The sequence below is a fragment of the Danio rerio genome, chromosome 5 (assembly GCF_049306965.1).
Source record: "Danio rerio strain Tuebingen ecotype United States chromosome 5, GRCz12tu, whole genome shotgun sequence".
In the NCBI taxonomy this organism is placed as follows: Eukaryota; Metazoa; Chordata; class Actinopteri; order Cypriniformes; family Danionidae; genus Danio; species Danio rerio.
In genome coordinates, this window is record NC_133180.1 from 41,103,378 (window position 1) to 41,120,001 (window position 16,624).

The following is a 16,624-nucleotide window of genomic DNA, read 5'->3' on the forward strand; positions in this document are numbered from 1 at the left end:
TCTATTCAATGTACTTAATTTGGTATTTATCTATGTATTGATTTATTTTTGTTCGGATAATTGAGTTAATGAATGAGATGTTAGGGGATGGGATTAACAATGGACAATATATTACCGTTTACCTCTCAGTATTTAATTTTTAGTCATACAAAAGATCAATGGAAAAGATTGAAATAAAAATAATTAAAATGCTACATAAGGCTTCCATTTCAAACCAATTGTTTCTTTTATTTGTTTTCATCAAGTAAAACCCTGATTAAATATATTTCTTGGGCACTAAATCAGCCTATTAGAATTCTTTTGTAGAATCATGTGACACTAAAATCTGGAAAAGTAACTATTGAAAATGCTTTAAAAGGATTATTTTACTTATTAAAATTGAAATAGAAACAAAAATCACCAATGCCAAATTTTGAAAGATAATGTAACCATGTTAGCTGATTATGTGTTTTGCCTATGCAGACTATATAATCATTCAATGTAGATTAATTACTGATAAGGTCTTCTTGCAAGTCTGTATGATGTGATGCACATTAAACACACAGACCTGTCCTGAGGAGGCCAGCAGGTTGATGGTGGTCAGGAGCATCCAGCCCCGACTCGTCTCCTCGCTCTGATTTACCTCCAGAAACTGCACAATGGCTCTGCTGGCTGCCTCTGAGGGAGGGGCACAAACACACACACACACAAATCAGAATCACTGAAGCGTTTAACAGTCTGTGCATGTGGATCAAATCCATTTTCACACGTCAGCTAGTGTGTGACTGGCCTCATCTGGGGAAGGACGGGGAGTCAATTAGAGGTGATGACATGCAGGCGCTTTCATTTCTCATTCACCCATCGCCGCCTTTTTTTAAGATACAATACTGTGCCACTCCAGTGAATTCACAAAAGACAAGGTTTACTCAAAGAATATTATTTTCTGCTTCGAAGGGAACATAATTGTGCAATTACCTTTTAAAACCCAATGTCACAGAAAAAATGACAGTACATGTCATGTGCAAAACAAACTGAATATTATTGGTATTTTACATGTCGCTTTTTGCCGAATCAATATTACGTCTATAGTTTAAAAAGAGCAGGTCGTAAACATAAGATGGTTTAATAAATGCTTGAGCACTTGCTCCGCAGTATGTCATGATGAGATGCTCAATCTGGTGTTTATGACCGGTGCAGCATATGCTGTCACTGTGGATTATATAACCAAAAATAAACATTACTGCACTTCATGTGCCAAGACAAGCTGCCAGCGAACAGTGCGGACAACTCTGAAACTATAATGCCCAGATTGACTTGAATAATGAAGCTTTTTAAGCAAGTATGCACTGGTATGAAGTATGTATAAATCAGTATAAAAATCTTCATCTTGATGAATGCGCTTGTTATGTGTGACATCATGCAAAGCGGCTTATCAAATGATAATAATAAACATTTACAAAGCGCTGTGATACTTATGAAAATCACCATCGCAATGTACATTTCCATGCCTAATATCCGATGGCCAGAAAGTGATTATTTTTGATAAATTGTTAAACTTTAACAGGAAGGCACAAAATATGATGATATACAGATGTAGACAAAATTGTTGGTACCCTTTCATTAAAATAACTTGAAACAAACAAAAAAATGATTAATCAATCAGATATTGCATTTGAATTGTTGATCAATAGAAGCATTAAAAAAAGCAAACTGGCCTGCATAAAATTACCAACAATTTTGTCCATGTCTGTATATTGTACAGAGAAAATAAAAAGTCAATCATTTCAAATTAAGCTGGATCATTTATTTTGCAGTATAACAAAATAAATGGCTTACAGTCATATTTTTCATTATTTTAATATTACAATTTTAGATTTTGGGGCAATTAGCAAAGTAATAAGCGAGATAAAAGTACATCTAGGTCCCCAATCTCGATCCCTGCAGGGTTTAACTCAAACTTGCCTCAACACACCTGCCTGGATGTTTCAAGTATACCTAGTGGTTGTTGCTAGAGCGGATACGTTTGCGGTCGGAAGTAAACGCAAATTATTTCTATTATTTAATAAATTTCTCATTTGTTTTATTTTATTAACGTCTACCCCCACCCCAACCCTAAACCCAACCCTCACAGTAATGTAAAAACTGTAGTTGTAGAGTATTAGTTATGTTATCTATTAAATTACCCAATAAAATGTAATTTTAACACCTACCCCCACCCAAACCCTCACAGTACTGTAAAAATATTAATTATTGTTATACAGTGTCATAAAAAAATGCTGCTTTATTAATGTGCATATCGCACTTCCGGCCGGCCACATATCCGATCTAGACTTTACCATACCTAGTAAGACCTTGATTAGCTTGTTCAGGTGTGTTTCATTAGGGTTGGAGCTAAAATCTGCAGGACACCGGCCCTACAGGAACAAGTTTGCTGACCACTGATCTAGGTGGTTGCTCAAGCTTTCACAAATCCTTTGAGTTTTATTCTGCAAGAACAAACATAGTTTCATTATAAGCATTTATTTGAAAATAAAATGAATGGCAACAACAAATTGATAAAAAAATACGTTTTGGAGTATGATAAACATGTTTTAGCGTGCTCTCTCAAAACACATACCATAACAATCGTGTTTAGTCAGTAATTGGTCTTTTGTGGTAAGTAAATGCAGTCAACCACATGACTGTCTACACTGAAATGGTAATGATTAATTAAAAATAAAAATCAGATACGTGTTGATCAAGAGAAGCATTAAAATAAGCAAACTAATGCAACTAATGGCCTGAATAAAATTACCAACAATTTTGTCCACGTCTGTATATTGTACAGACAAAAAAAAGTCTATCATTTCAAATTAAGCCTAAACATTTATTTTAGGGTATGAAAAAAAATTCCTTACGGTCATATTTTTCATCATGTTAATATTACAACTTTAGATTTTGGTTCAATTAGCAAAGTAATAAGCTAGATAAAGAACATCCAGGTTCAGGCTTATACAAATCCTTTGGATTTTATTATGTTAAAAAAAACAACCACATTTTGATGTACAAAAAAAATGGATGGCAACAATGATTTAATCAAAAATGTTAAGTTTTGGAGTATTATAATGAAGTACAATAACTATGTTTCAGTGTGCCCGCTCAAAAGACTTGCCATAACAATCATGTGTTAGGTCAGGAATTAGTCTGTATATTGCACAGACAAAAAAAAGTCTAATAATAATAATTTCAATACTATGCTCTCATTTATTTTGGGGTATAACAACATTAATTGCTTACGGTCATATTTTTCACCATTTTAATGATTGAAAATCTTACAATTTTAGGTTTTGAGGCATTTAGTAAAGGAATAAGTGGGATAAAGTACATCCAGGTGGTTGTTCAGGCTTGTACTAATCCTTTGGATTTTATTCTGTGATAACAACCACAGTTTAATGTACAATATCCCGTACCTATTTCATAGTAATCTTTTATATGAAAATAAGATGGATGGTAACAATGATTTGATTTGAAAATGAACCTTTGGAGCATGATAACAATGTTTAAGTCTGCTCTCTCAAAACACGTACCATAACAATCATGTCTGAGGTCAGTAATTGGACTTTTGTGGTTAAATAAATGTAATCAACCACATCACTATCGTGGGATTGAAATCCGATCAAATGTGTTTAACAAGTTAACAAGCTCAAAACAGTTTAGACCTCATTTATGTATTTAGCGTTGTTCACACTCCGTGGTTAGAGTCACATTCAAGGCCCTTTCAAGGACTCTCCAGGTCCAATACCCTAAAATTCAAGGACTTGATGTGTGGAGTAGAAACATTTCAAGTGACAGCAAGGTTACATTGTTTTACTTTGTAAGACACATTGTAAGATACATCGTGTCATATACAACTATGCAAAAAACTATGACCATGACAGAGATCTGATATTCTACTTGTCAGTTTCCTGTTTTGCATAAATTGGAGAATATTTGGTATTTCCTTTACTGCATTCTAAAATGATCTGATATTAACATTTGCATGCATTTAATTGAAAATAGCTTAGGCTCATTGGAACCAGAATTTTTATAATACATGCACATGCTTTTGACTCATGGATTTTCATTATCCTAACAATCAAAGCAAGTCAGCATTTAATAAAATATTGGCATTAAGTAAAAATGTCATCTGCGCGTCAATGTTCCTCACACAGGAAACACTTAACATAACATGTCAATGCATGTAACTAACATAAATCAATCAAACTAATGTGCAAAAGCAATCAAGTGTCGGTGAAATAACACATTAGCAGACCAGAGAGAATAATATATCTTTTTTTTCCAGAATATGCACTGCACAAAATAAATTCAAGCACTTTGAATGACCTGTATGTATGTTTTATTTTAAAAAAACAATGAAGGGCCTTGAATTCCTTTTCGTAGAACTTTCAAGGATATCAAAGAAACCCTAGCAATAAAAATGCATTTTAACATCAGGTCTAAACAAGGCCTAAAATAACCCTATATACCATCATTTATGGTATACAAAAAAACATCTTAAGCTTTTTATGTCAAGAACGCCAGTGTATGCAAATTAAAGTACCTGTAGATTTATTGGATGCCCTCCGTCTGATCTCAGTCACCATAAGTCTGGACACTTGTGTGGTGAACTGCAGCAGGTCTGAAAACTTCTCATTCATGGTGCTCGGTGGAGCATTCCCAAACACCTGTAACACACACAAACAACATTAACACAGCTCAAACACCCTCCTTTTCATGCAAGCCTCTGCAAAGATGGAGACCTGTTGAGTTAAAGCTGAAACTGAATCAGCAAATCACTCTCCTGATGTTCGTTTGTAGTTATTCAGCTTTCACAGCAGAACAGATAAGACATGAAGTCTGAAAGCTCCCCTTCAGCAGGCCTATCATTTTAGTATATACCACAAACATTCATAAGCATCACAAGCCTGCCACATTTAAATCTATAACATCAGTACAAAAACAGGAGAGACATACCACACTGTTAATGCTAATATGCATCATTTCTGATGGGTCTTTAACACTCATTCAAGTATGACAGTAAACAGAGAGGCTTGTTTCATCCCACTCAACAAGTGCACTCCAAACGCATGGATGCTGCAGCAGGTCAGAGCTCTTTTATACACAAGGATGAGGTCATTCGCAGTGTTTCTGAATAATCAGTGCTGGATGATTAGCGCCATCATGCTCTTCTGCAGCCTCTGAGAGTCACTTGATGTCATAATGACTACTAAGCCATTGTAAATTAAAGTACTAGTCATCACTGGTTTTCTTTTCATTGTTTTGAACTAACAGCAAAAGTATAGGGTAAATTACTTGGCTAAAAAAAACTGTGATTTAATTATTTAATTTAACATGAGTATAAAATGATTAGCTGTTTTAGGAAGGACACATTTTTAATGGTCTAACATTTTAATAATAAAATGATTTAAGTGTACATAAGCATTCAAAATGTTGGAATCAGTACAATTTTTATTTTACTCACCAAAATATAATGGAAACGGAAATATATTGAGAATAATTACTCATTGACTCATGCATCGGCTTAGTCCCTGATTTATCAGGGGTTGCCACAGTGGAATGAACCGCCAATTACTCTGGCACATCGTCACCTTGGAATTATAAGGTTCTATCTGCTTTGTGAATGGCCTTAAGATATTGAGCTTCAAAGTTTCTGCATTCCATAGCAAACAGTAATTGTGTAACATTTTTTTATATATATAAAAGTAAACAACTTCTAAAAAAAACATGCCATAATGTAAATAAGTTGTCATTTAATAAGAATATTTCAATTACTCAATTTTGACAAAAATGTCAGATAGAACTTTATAATTCTAAGGTGACGATAAGAATGACGACAACCCAACAGAAAACAATTGTTTTAATATATGTATATAATATATTTTTTTAACTAATTATTCCAATGCTGTCAAAGCTGAATTTATAGCAGCCATGCTCAGGGTTTCTGCAGGTTCCACCAAGTTAAATTTAAGACTTTTAAAGACATTTTTAAGACCATTTTGAATGAAATGTTAGACTTATAAAAGGGCTAAACAATGCTAAGGAATTTTTCAAATGGCCCAAATTTAAAATATTTTCATTTGCCCTATCAAAAACAGTTATTATAATTTAATATATTTAATAACATAATAATAATAATTTAATGATAAAAAATTATATATATTTTTATTATTAAATTCTAATAAATTATAAATTAATTCTAATAAATAATAATAAATTAAATCAATTTTTCTACATTTCACCACATATGGACACCCTACTTGACTACATTTCTGTTACTTTGTATAAACACTTATAGGTGCTCTTGTTTTGCTTAAAACAAGAATTCTCTGTCTGTGCTTATATATTCTCTTCTACTTCATTCCTGTTTTTTTTCTTCGCCATTTTATGAAGAACTTTGTATTTTATACCTGCTTAGCTGTCTGTTTTGTTTAAAAAAAAAGACTCAATAAAAAATTTCTGCCCTACATTTTTGTGAAAATGCGATTTTCTCAGAAACAGAAAAATCTAACGAACAGTCTATTATGATCTTCCTATCTGAAATTAAAAAAATAAATAAGCAGCAAGAGTTTTAGCATTAGCTTATTTAGCTTTAAAACTGCAACCAATGCATTGCTATTATACCTCAGTCTTATATTTAATGCCTTTTGAATGTTTTTTTTCCTACCAGAGAGGCTTGAATCATTGATTATTTTAATTTTTTACTTTATTTTTAAACTGTACTTTCACTATATTTCCTAATAAATCACATTTTTCTGATGCAAATGAGCTGACAATGCTGTCTCTTTGAATAAGCAGCCACCTCTCTCTCTCTCTCTCTCTCTCTCTCTCTCTCTCTCTCACCCGATTGAAAACAGGCAGCATCATATAAAGCTTCTCCTCCTGCTCTTTCTGTGTCATGTGGCGCGGCGGGTGGCAGAGCTCAGAGAAGAGGCGGCGCAGGTGCATCAGTCCCAGCGCGTTGTCCTGTGGGCTGCACTCCTCCTGCCGTGGCCTTCCCATGATCCTCTTCACCATATTCATCTTTAGAGGCTTCTTGAGGCCGAAGCCAGCCCTGAATCAGACACAAAAGAGAGGTTTTGTCATTGAAAATGGAAAAAAGGGAGGATAGAAGGGTGGAAAAATATCGAGATGTCAGGGAAATTGACTGTGGACTGTGAAAGTCCACTTTTAATGTGATGTGATATGCTAGCTTCCAATTGCAGATCAAATTCAGCCTATTTTATTTATTTTTGCAGTGAGCTGCTTCTGTCTGATCATCACTGTTCCTCTAGTTATAATTCTGCTGCAGGCACAGATATACCTGGATCCAAGATATTGTTTGTGTTCATTTCAAGGACATGCTGGAATGATAAAGGCTCTTCTATAAACTTGATTTATAGATTTCAACAAAAGGCCGTCAAATTATTATTAATAAGCTACTTGTGCAACTATTCTCATTTGTGTTGTCTGTTGCATTTCAGACCATTTCTACTATTTATTTTCAGTTGATTGATGCATGAAAATAGGAAACAAACTTTCTTTCTTTGTTTTTCCTACTATGGAATGTAATGGTTACAGTTTTTAAGCTTTCTTCAAAATACCTTCTTTTGTGTTTAACAGAATAAAGAAACTCTAAGGTTTACAACCACTTGAGGGTGACTAAACAGTAAGGCCCAATCCCAGAGTGTGGTCAAGTGTGGTCCTGAAAAATCTTCGTTCGAAGGGCTATTCACCCCTTCCCCTTCCCCTTAGCCCTAAGCCTTCAAGCTAAAGAGAATTGGGACGCCTCTACCCATTGGCGGGCACGCGCAAAACGAGGGGTAGGGGTAAGGGGAAGGGCTGAGGGGTAGAATTGGGATTGGGCCTAAGTACATTTTCATTTTTCAGTGAACCAAGCCTGCAAACTAAAATTATCCATACAGTATAAACAGCTAAAGTCAGAATTATTAGCCCCTCTGTTTACATTAAAATATTTGTTTACAAAGATGCCAAAAATGGGCTGTTTAAAATATTATTTACAACATATATAATCTAGCTATTTTATTTACAAGAGAGACTGCTTATTTTCACATTTTAATATAAAAACACTGAAAATAAATAATTTTGTTTCCAAAAGTTCAAGTTATTTATTTTCACTTATATAATAAAACCGACTGTTCGGTTTTTAGGCAATGTGTGTTTTAATTAAAAAAAAATGTTGATGTTCAATAAATAATTATAAGCTATGTTTCCATCCAAACATGCAAATTAACTTTATTTGCACATCTTTTATGTGATATTTCAGTTTTGCACATAAAGCAGCATTTCCATTCACGAGTCAAAGCGAATAAAATGGTCACTTCCTGCCCAACTGGCGCCAAATACCGACAGTAAAAATGGAATTTGCAGCGGTAGGAGAAGCTGAGTGAATCTTTTCTTCATTTAATAAATGACTCCTCAGAAGACAATCCAAACACGTAGTAAATGCGTGGTGTCGTTTGAAGGCATGGGACATGGAGCACAGACGGTCTTGATTCTGGAGGTCATTAATATTATAATAACACTACTGAGATGGTTAAGAGTTTTAGAATGAGAAAAACAACATTTTAGATGTTTTACAATGAGCTCAGCTTGCTGGTTTGTCCATTTACACATTTTTATCATCACATGATCTCAAAATCACAGTCTTTTTTTAATGTGCATACTGGAATTTGTTCGGTAAAAGTGTTTCCATCGTAGTTTATATGCATCTTTTCTTATCGAATAAATATGTTTATCCTACTTAGATAAGCGCATATTTGTTATATGCTCATTTTCTAAATTCATGCACATCTTGGTGTTTCCATCAACCGTTTTTTAATGCACATGTCCAAAATGTGAATAAAAAAGTGGATGAAACGTAGCTATAGATAGTAGATAATGTGTTTCCTTCAATTAATTTAAAATAAAGTAATACACCTTTCAGTCAGAAATCTCTCACTTGTAATATGTGAACATATTTACTGTACAAAACTTGTCAGAGAACAATGAGGGCAAAAAATAAATAAATAAAATAATCCTTCATTAATCGTAATAGAGTCAAAATGTTCAATTAATGGAGATTTTTATTTTAGGCCAAATTGCCCAGCCCAAGAACAGTGTGTTAAAGATTGAAACTATAATAGGGCATATGCCGAAGCATGCTAATAGGACTTTTAATTTGCCAGTAACCTGGGTTTAGCTCTTCCGGTGAACTGTATGCCAATGCAAAAATTGGCGCATTTAAGGTCAGTTTTCTTTAAAAATCAGCGACCTCCACTGGCTGAGTGATATCCGATATAAAGTGGGTCTCAGATTGCTCAAGAAGCACTACATTAAATTGCATTTCCTCGCCACGTCTTTATAATATGAGCATTTATTTTATCCCAGTATATTCAATGGAGCTTCTGCGCTAGCCTGCCGATTCTGACGGGCGAGTGCGAGTAAAAGGCCTTTTGTCTCGTTTTACACTTGAACAACTAAGTGAATGCCAAAGTCTGTTTAACTAAATGTATTTTAATTACATTACAACATCGATGCTGTAAAAGGAACCGTATAAAACGGAAAAAAAATTACAAAAACAGGTCACCGGAAGTTTATCAGTATGGGAACAACACTAGCTCGGCATCTTCCCCCTTTTTTTCCTACATTCTTTAGTGCAAAGGTTCATTTAATACTTAATATGACAGAATGAAAGCTCCAGCAAACCTGTAAGCTTACACAACCAAATTCATGCTGTCTGGATAACAAATTCATTTCAAAGCATAATCCTCAAATTCTTTTCAAGCGTCTTTAAGATTTTTTTGCATGAGAAAAGTGATGCTAACGTGCTACACTGAATAATCAATGAAATCCTTATAACCCCTAATGTCTTCAAAGTAAACCTTCACATAACCCACTTTTATGTTTCAGATGCATCAGCAACACTAGTTTTTAGCATAATCTGCAAGAATTTTAGTTAGAATCAGATGTTTATTATCCTGCCCTAAAGACCTTTAATGAGCTGCAAACTTTCAAAATATGCACTAAATCATATCCATAAGCAGTAACAAACTCACAAAGATGCGTACTAAAACATACACAATAAAGTCTTCCTTAAAATATGACATAAAGGAAAAGGAAAACATGACCTAAATAATACTAAATATGCAAAAAAGCACACTTCACATCTATCTTGATTGAGCTTTAGTTGACAGTGTAGACAAAACAGTGAATGTGTCGTTAAATGTGCCAGGGGGAGCCAAACAAGCAAACAAATTTATCACTTTTTTGCCAGAAATAGGTTACACAGGAGACCCACAGACAGCTGGTAGACTTTATAAAAATGTGCCAACTGATTTCTTTAACTTTATCGCTCCTATTGACAAGATAGTTCATCAATTAAACGATGACACTTTCCTTTTGTTGATGAGTTTTTTTAGGCAATCTGTGTTTTGGTGTATTGCAGTAGGGGAAGCCCTAGTGCATGTCCTGATTGAGTTTCAGGATTTCTAAGTCTCCCAGGTATGAAATACAAAGGTGACCAGAGTAAGTGTAGATTAGAACACATGTAAAAATGTAAAAATTATCAGAGCTCGCCAAAGCAAAATTATCTGTCACTGTCAACCTTGACAAAATAATATGTATTTCACACCCACACAAACTATGTATAAAATACAAAATATGTATTATACATTTACACACACACACACACACACACACACACACACACACACACACACACACACACACACACACACACACACACACACAGGGTTTTTAGTTAGTTAATAAATATTAACTAAATATTATATAAATGCTTTAGTATACTAACTGACAGTTATTATTGAGCGGGTATTTCTGCTGTTTTGCTATATTTTGTGAACAAAAACACAAAACAAAAAACAAAATAAAACATGAATTTATTACTGGAGATAAAAACCTCTAGGGCTCAATGGTGCACTTTTTAAGACTTGTCGCCACCAACTGGTGTTTTTTTTTTTTCATATTCATGTCTGATTTCATAAGTATTCACAGTGCGCACACTGAAATGATTGCACAGAAATCTCTACATACCATTTGTCTGTCTCAAATTGAGTAGAATACTGCGTCTATTAGACAGGTTTATTCAGTTTAATAAATAACTTCTGTAATTTATTGTGCTTAATTTTTCAACTTTTTACCAATATGGCTTTTCATAGAATGTGACACTAGTGTAAATAAACAGATGAGCTATCATGTATACAAAGGTGCAGCATACGTTTGACACCAAGTGGTTGAACTAGGTATTGCACTCCTGGTTTAAAACACACAAGCGCAGGTTGCCAGATTGATGACATCAACAGGAGTGTGACTGACTATCGAACCTTAAAGCTAATTTAAACTGTTCAACATAGAAGCAACGGCACGCAATAAAATGAGTATTTTTATATTATAAGCAGTTTTTGTTCTTACCAACACCTGAAATTTTTATTGTATAAACAGGTTTTATTTCTTGCAGTTGAACAACAAGATAAACTGACAATGATCACCTCAGGTACACCTCATGTGCTTTATTCAGTGTTAAATGCTAATAATGTCAATTTGAATACCCTTTTACGGGACATTTATTGCCATACTTCTGAAACCAGCAGCAAATAGTTTACTTCAGATCTTGAAAAAAAAACGTTTGAAATTGAACTTTAGAACTGTGACTCAGTGTAAGCCAACACAAATCAGTGATTCAGCATGTACATTTAATAATGTTAAAGTGGTTTAATATGTATTAATTAGATTATTAACCTTACCATTTCGTTGGAGTGCAGTGAGTGCACTATTCTGTGCTTCTAAATGGCTGTATTCAAATTTCTGTTGCTTATCACTGCAAATCTCGTCACGTAGCGTGTTGCTAGAACACACAGTTACAATGTAACCTGCTCACCTTTTGTTTACATTTGTAATATTTATATTATTGGCTAATTAACTGGCTAAATAACAACCACCTCATGTGGAACTCTGATTCTGCGTCACATTTCGGAGACTGTTACCGTACAAAGGAGGTAGCATGAGCTGGAGCTGGCTGAATGAATGAAATATGCAGGCCAAAAGCACCAAAAAACAAAGACAGACTTTTCAGCACAGAAAGCACATCACACAATTTTTGTTAAATATCTGCAAACATATTATGGTATTTTTATACTTAAGAAGAATCAAAAACTTACATTCAGCACCATTACTTACATTTAATTAAGTATTTTAAATAATGTTTAACTTGATAAGTTTATGAGAATAACACAAAATGTGTTTTTTTTCAAGCAGCAGATATTTTGCGATGGGGTTACCACCTCTGTCTCATTTTGATTCAGGAAAACCTATGTAATAATATATATAATACTAATAATAGTACAAGTAAAGCAACAAAAATAAATAATCAAAACTATTAAATGATGTTTTTTAAATAACTACAACTAAAATTGTAACTTAAATAAGCTATCAGGTTTATTTTTTATTATTATTATCTTTGTATTTCCTGTGAACAAACAGTTCTTCCTGGGGAAATGGTCTGTCTTCCTAAGCCTTGCTGTGCTTCAAAAAGTAAGGTCATGAATCAGGTCCAACTAGGTAATGCTTATAAACTTTGGGTAAAACAATGAAGCCTTCACCTTTACATCATCTGCTGAAGCCGGAGAGCACATGGGAAAAGTAGGACACACATCTGATCTGACAGACATTTTTTTTTTTTCAACCAATGCAGCACTGTAATAAAAAATGAATGTTTCAGCAATGCCCTCAGCAAAAAGCCCAACATCTGTGAGCTGAAGCGGAGACGGGAACAGACCACAGACAAATACAGACACTGAAAATCAGCAGCAGCACTTGAAGATGAGAAACATGAGACCACCAAGAGCAACACTGACTTCATCCATCAAACTAAAAATATCTGCATTGTATCCAGGTTCCTGAATTTGAGTATCACCAACCTTGCAGCCACAATATATACACAAAGTGTCTGCTGCAACCACATAAAATACTTTAAGTGTCAGTGATTACGAAAAAAGCTTTTATAAACCAAACCTGCCCAATTGTACAAACAGGGAAATTAGAGAGTTCTAAAAGTGGCACATATGACCTGTGCAGCTAAAACAAAAACCGCTCAGCACTTTTTATGTTGCCAACAGTGAGTCAGCTGGTGGTTCTGCAAGTCTTATTTTCAGGTACAGGATCAACTGTATGTGAAACACCTCAAGTACTATCATTTCTGCTGAGTAAGAAAGTACAACACTGTGTTCATTGAGAGCAGCTCCTTCTCCTAGTCATTAAATACTCAGAGCTCATTTACAAGTTTCTCGGATTTCAATATCATAATCATTGTAAGAGAAAGAACATAAAGATCTCAAGACACAGTCTTTTTTTTAAACAAGTAAAATACACAAAAATGTACCAAAAATAGAAATGCTCTTAAAAGTGTCAAACAAATTCTTTGATCTTCTTCTAACAGTTGAACAGGCATTAACTTCGGTTCACGTGAATCTTAAGGAAATTGACCAGACACTCTTTAACATTCCTGACCCTTATCTGTAGCAGTTGTCAAGCACCCCCATTAGCTTATCGAGTTTCACAGACATTGAGGGACACACTTTCTCTCAAATTTAAATTGATGATATCAGCCCAGCCTCATATGCTTTACATTTTTGAAATGTAAAATACATCGCTCTGGGTATGTTTCCTTGCACGTTTCAGATGACAAATCCACTTGAGGGCGCTGTTTACATTGTTGTGAATCTGAAATGCATGACCTATGTATGTTTTGGTGTGCATTTCAGATACGCATCATTGTTGGACATGTACGCAAGAAGGCGGGACTTGTTGCATCTAGACCAGCAAACCGCTGACCTAAATTATTTCCAAAAGTCATATTTTTTAAAAGCAGACGTAGGTGAAAAAGCACTGTGACCACTTAGATTTACCTTGAATTTACATCACAAATCCAAAATAAGCATGGGCTTTAAATGTTTTGATTGCTTTAAGTTAAGCATAATTCAGATAAGCGGGAATAAAGGGCACAAAATGAACTGCAATAATTGTTTTTAAGTACTATTACGAAAATCTCATAAACATAACTATGTTTTAATTGTCTGTACATTTATAAACACAATACTGCATTAAAGAATCACTAGTCAAAATGGTTGTCAAAACTCAATACATAAATAAATAAAATTATTTGATGCTATTTGTTGCACATTTCAGAATAACAATGAAGAATTAGGAGATTTTACTCTGATTTATTTTTTACTGAAATGTCATTTAATCACAAGGTTACTTTCCACCATTACAAATGCATTTAGTTTTAGAACTTTTTTCTTTTCTTTTTTTTTCTTAGGATTTTGTAGTTCATCCACTTAAAAAAAATGATTTATTGAAAAACTATTTATACTGAAGATTCATTCTTTTTTTTTTGGCTCAGTCCCTTTATTAATCTGGGGTTGCCACACTGGAATTAACCGACAACTTATCCAACATATGTTATAAGCAGCGGATGCCCTTCCAGCTGCAACCCATCACAGGATAACATTATATACTGAATATAAACAAAAAATGTAATTTAGTAAAGTTCAACTTAATTTTATTTGTTTAAATTCAGCCCATATAAATAGTTTGCAACCCCTTACATTTTAAAAAATGTAGTAAATCCAATAAATCATTTTATTCAGTGTATAATCAAATCATTTTCTGACCATGTTAGTTATTAAGCATAACTCCAATCATAAATTAGTTTAGTTTAACAGGTGTTCCAAAAAAAATCTATTTCCTCTTGGTATTTGTCCTTCCTCAATGAATAATCCTGCCTTGGGACATACAGAGGCAGATTTGATGTAAATCGGTGGGGAGTAAGGTTGCTGGGACATGAAATCTTCAGTAAAATGTAGCTAAGCCTTTTACACTTTAAGTCTTTCAAAGCATTTCTTAGAGGGCTGCCAGCTCCAATGACTGTCTGAGAAAGCAAAGTGAGCTCCAAAGGACTGTTCAGAAGAGAAAAAAGCAGAGCTTCAGCCTCGTCAAAGCCTTTCAAAGACTCTTGGGAATACTGAGTGACGTAAACACAAAAACCCTCACATCTCTCTCACTGTTATGGGTGATGGAAATGCAGAAGTGAGAGTGAACATTTCCCACCAAGGCTGCAAGACAACAACAGGAGGTGGTGTCAGCAGTCCTGCTACAACACACACAAACATACTAGGGCTGCATGATATTGGGAAAATCTTACATTGCAATATTTTGTCTTCATTTGAAAAGAATTCTTCATTTTAGATCAATTGGGGTGATTTAATAAGGGATTGGATCTTGAATAATATATATATCCTACAAACATAGATAAATAAAATATACCACAGATAAATAGGAATTACAGTTTTCTAGATGGTCATCTTTATTGTTTTTAATGCAATTTTTATTAAAGTTACAAACATAATAATTTCTTGTGGCCGGATGTTTTAAACTCTGAAAAGATTAAACGTTCGTACAGTCAGAGGCCTTAGTTTAGCAAAAAGTGAACATTTTCTTAATTATGAACCCTTCACTTGTTCCAAACATTTATGAGTTATTAAAATATCTTCTTTTTGTGTTCAAAATTAAATCGAAACCCATAAATGTTTGAAAATCATGAGTAAAGTTTAATTTTTGGGTGAAATACCATTTTAACTCCATCATAATTCAACTCTACATTGATTATAATCAAATATAATCCCAACTCAACATTGAAAATCCTGTGATGCGACAATTGAGGATGCACACATTGTGATACAGATGCTGAAATTATATTTTGTGCAGCCTTAATACAGTCAATGACAGTTCAGTCTGTAGTTCTTTCATCTTTAAATTTGCCAGCAGTTACAAGTTCCAAATGAATTTAATTATGCATTTAGAAATGAATTTAATTATAATATGTTTACACAAAAATAAATGATTTAATTTAAATAAATTAGATTCTGAGTACTTAGTTAAATATCATGTTTATTTCCTATAACAAAATAAATAAAATAATAATAAAGTTGTTTGGTTTTACACAAAAAAAAATCTAATTTCCTAAGTCTAAGTCTAAGTATTACAAAAGTGTCTAAGTATTTATGTAAGCTATCAGTCCAAAATTTGAATAATGCAATAATGAGTTTTTTCACACATTATTTTTTTTTATCAAAAATGCAGTTAAAAGAACATTTGTGAAACCTTATTACAATTTAAAAGAATAATTTCATTATTATTATTATTATTATTATTATTATTACAATGCATTTACAGAGGGTGTGGATTAACGATTTAATGTTCCATTTCCTGCACAAGCTCATCATTCAGCTTGATAAGCCCTCAGCGTTGTCAGGAGCCATTAGTATTAATTTTGCTTTGTCTGTAAATGCTTTAACTCGCAAAATGCCAGTTGCTGTTCACTCACAATTTATGAAACAGAACCACAGTTTAAGTGGTTCAATTTAACTTTTTTTATCACCTAAATCTTGGATGGCTTGAGGGAGAGTAAATAAACTAGGGCTGCACGATATTGGAAAAGTCTGACATTGTGATATTTTATTTTGCTGCAATTTATATGTAATAAAATCGTTAACTTTGATTGGAATAATCTTGTAGAAGACTGAATCAAAGACATTGCAAGAATAAATAA

The 16,624-nt window shown here is 33.7% G+C and overlaps 1 protein-coding gene across 37 annotated transcripts in view; it reads right to left on the bottom strand.

The window, feature by feature from the left end:
* The window catches only part of wdfy3 (WD repeat and FYVE domain containing 3), a 147,924-nt gene that overhangs the window by 121,004 nt on the left and 10,296 nt on the right, over positions 1-16,624 (bottom strand). For all 37 annotated transcript variants that reach the window (XM_073951250.1, XM_073951245.1, XM_073951247.1 and 34 more), the window contains exons 2-4: positions 6,859-7,069; positions 4,559-4,682; positions 548-657 (exon numbers count right to left, since the gene is read on the bottom strand). In XM_073951250.1, the coding sequence (XP_073807351.1) occupies positions 548-657; positions 4,559-4,682; positions 6,859-7,038 (414 nt within the window). In that variant the 5' untranslated portion in view covers positions 7,039-7,069. The remainder of the gene's footprint in view (positions 1-547; positions 658-4,558; positions 4,683-6,858; positions 7,070-16,624) is intronic.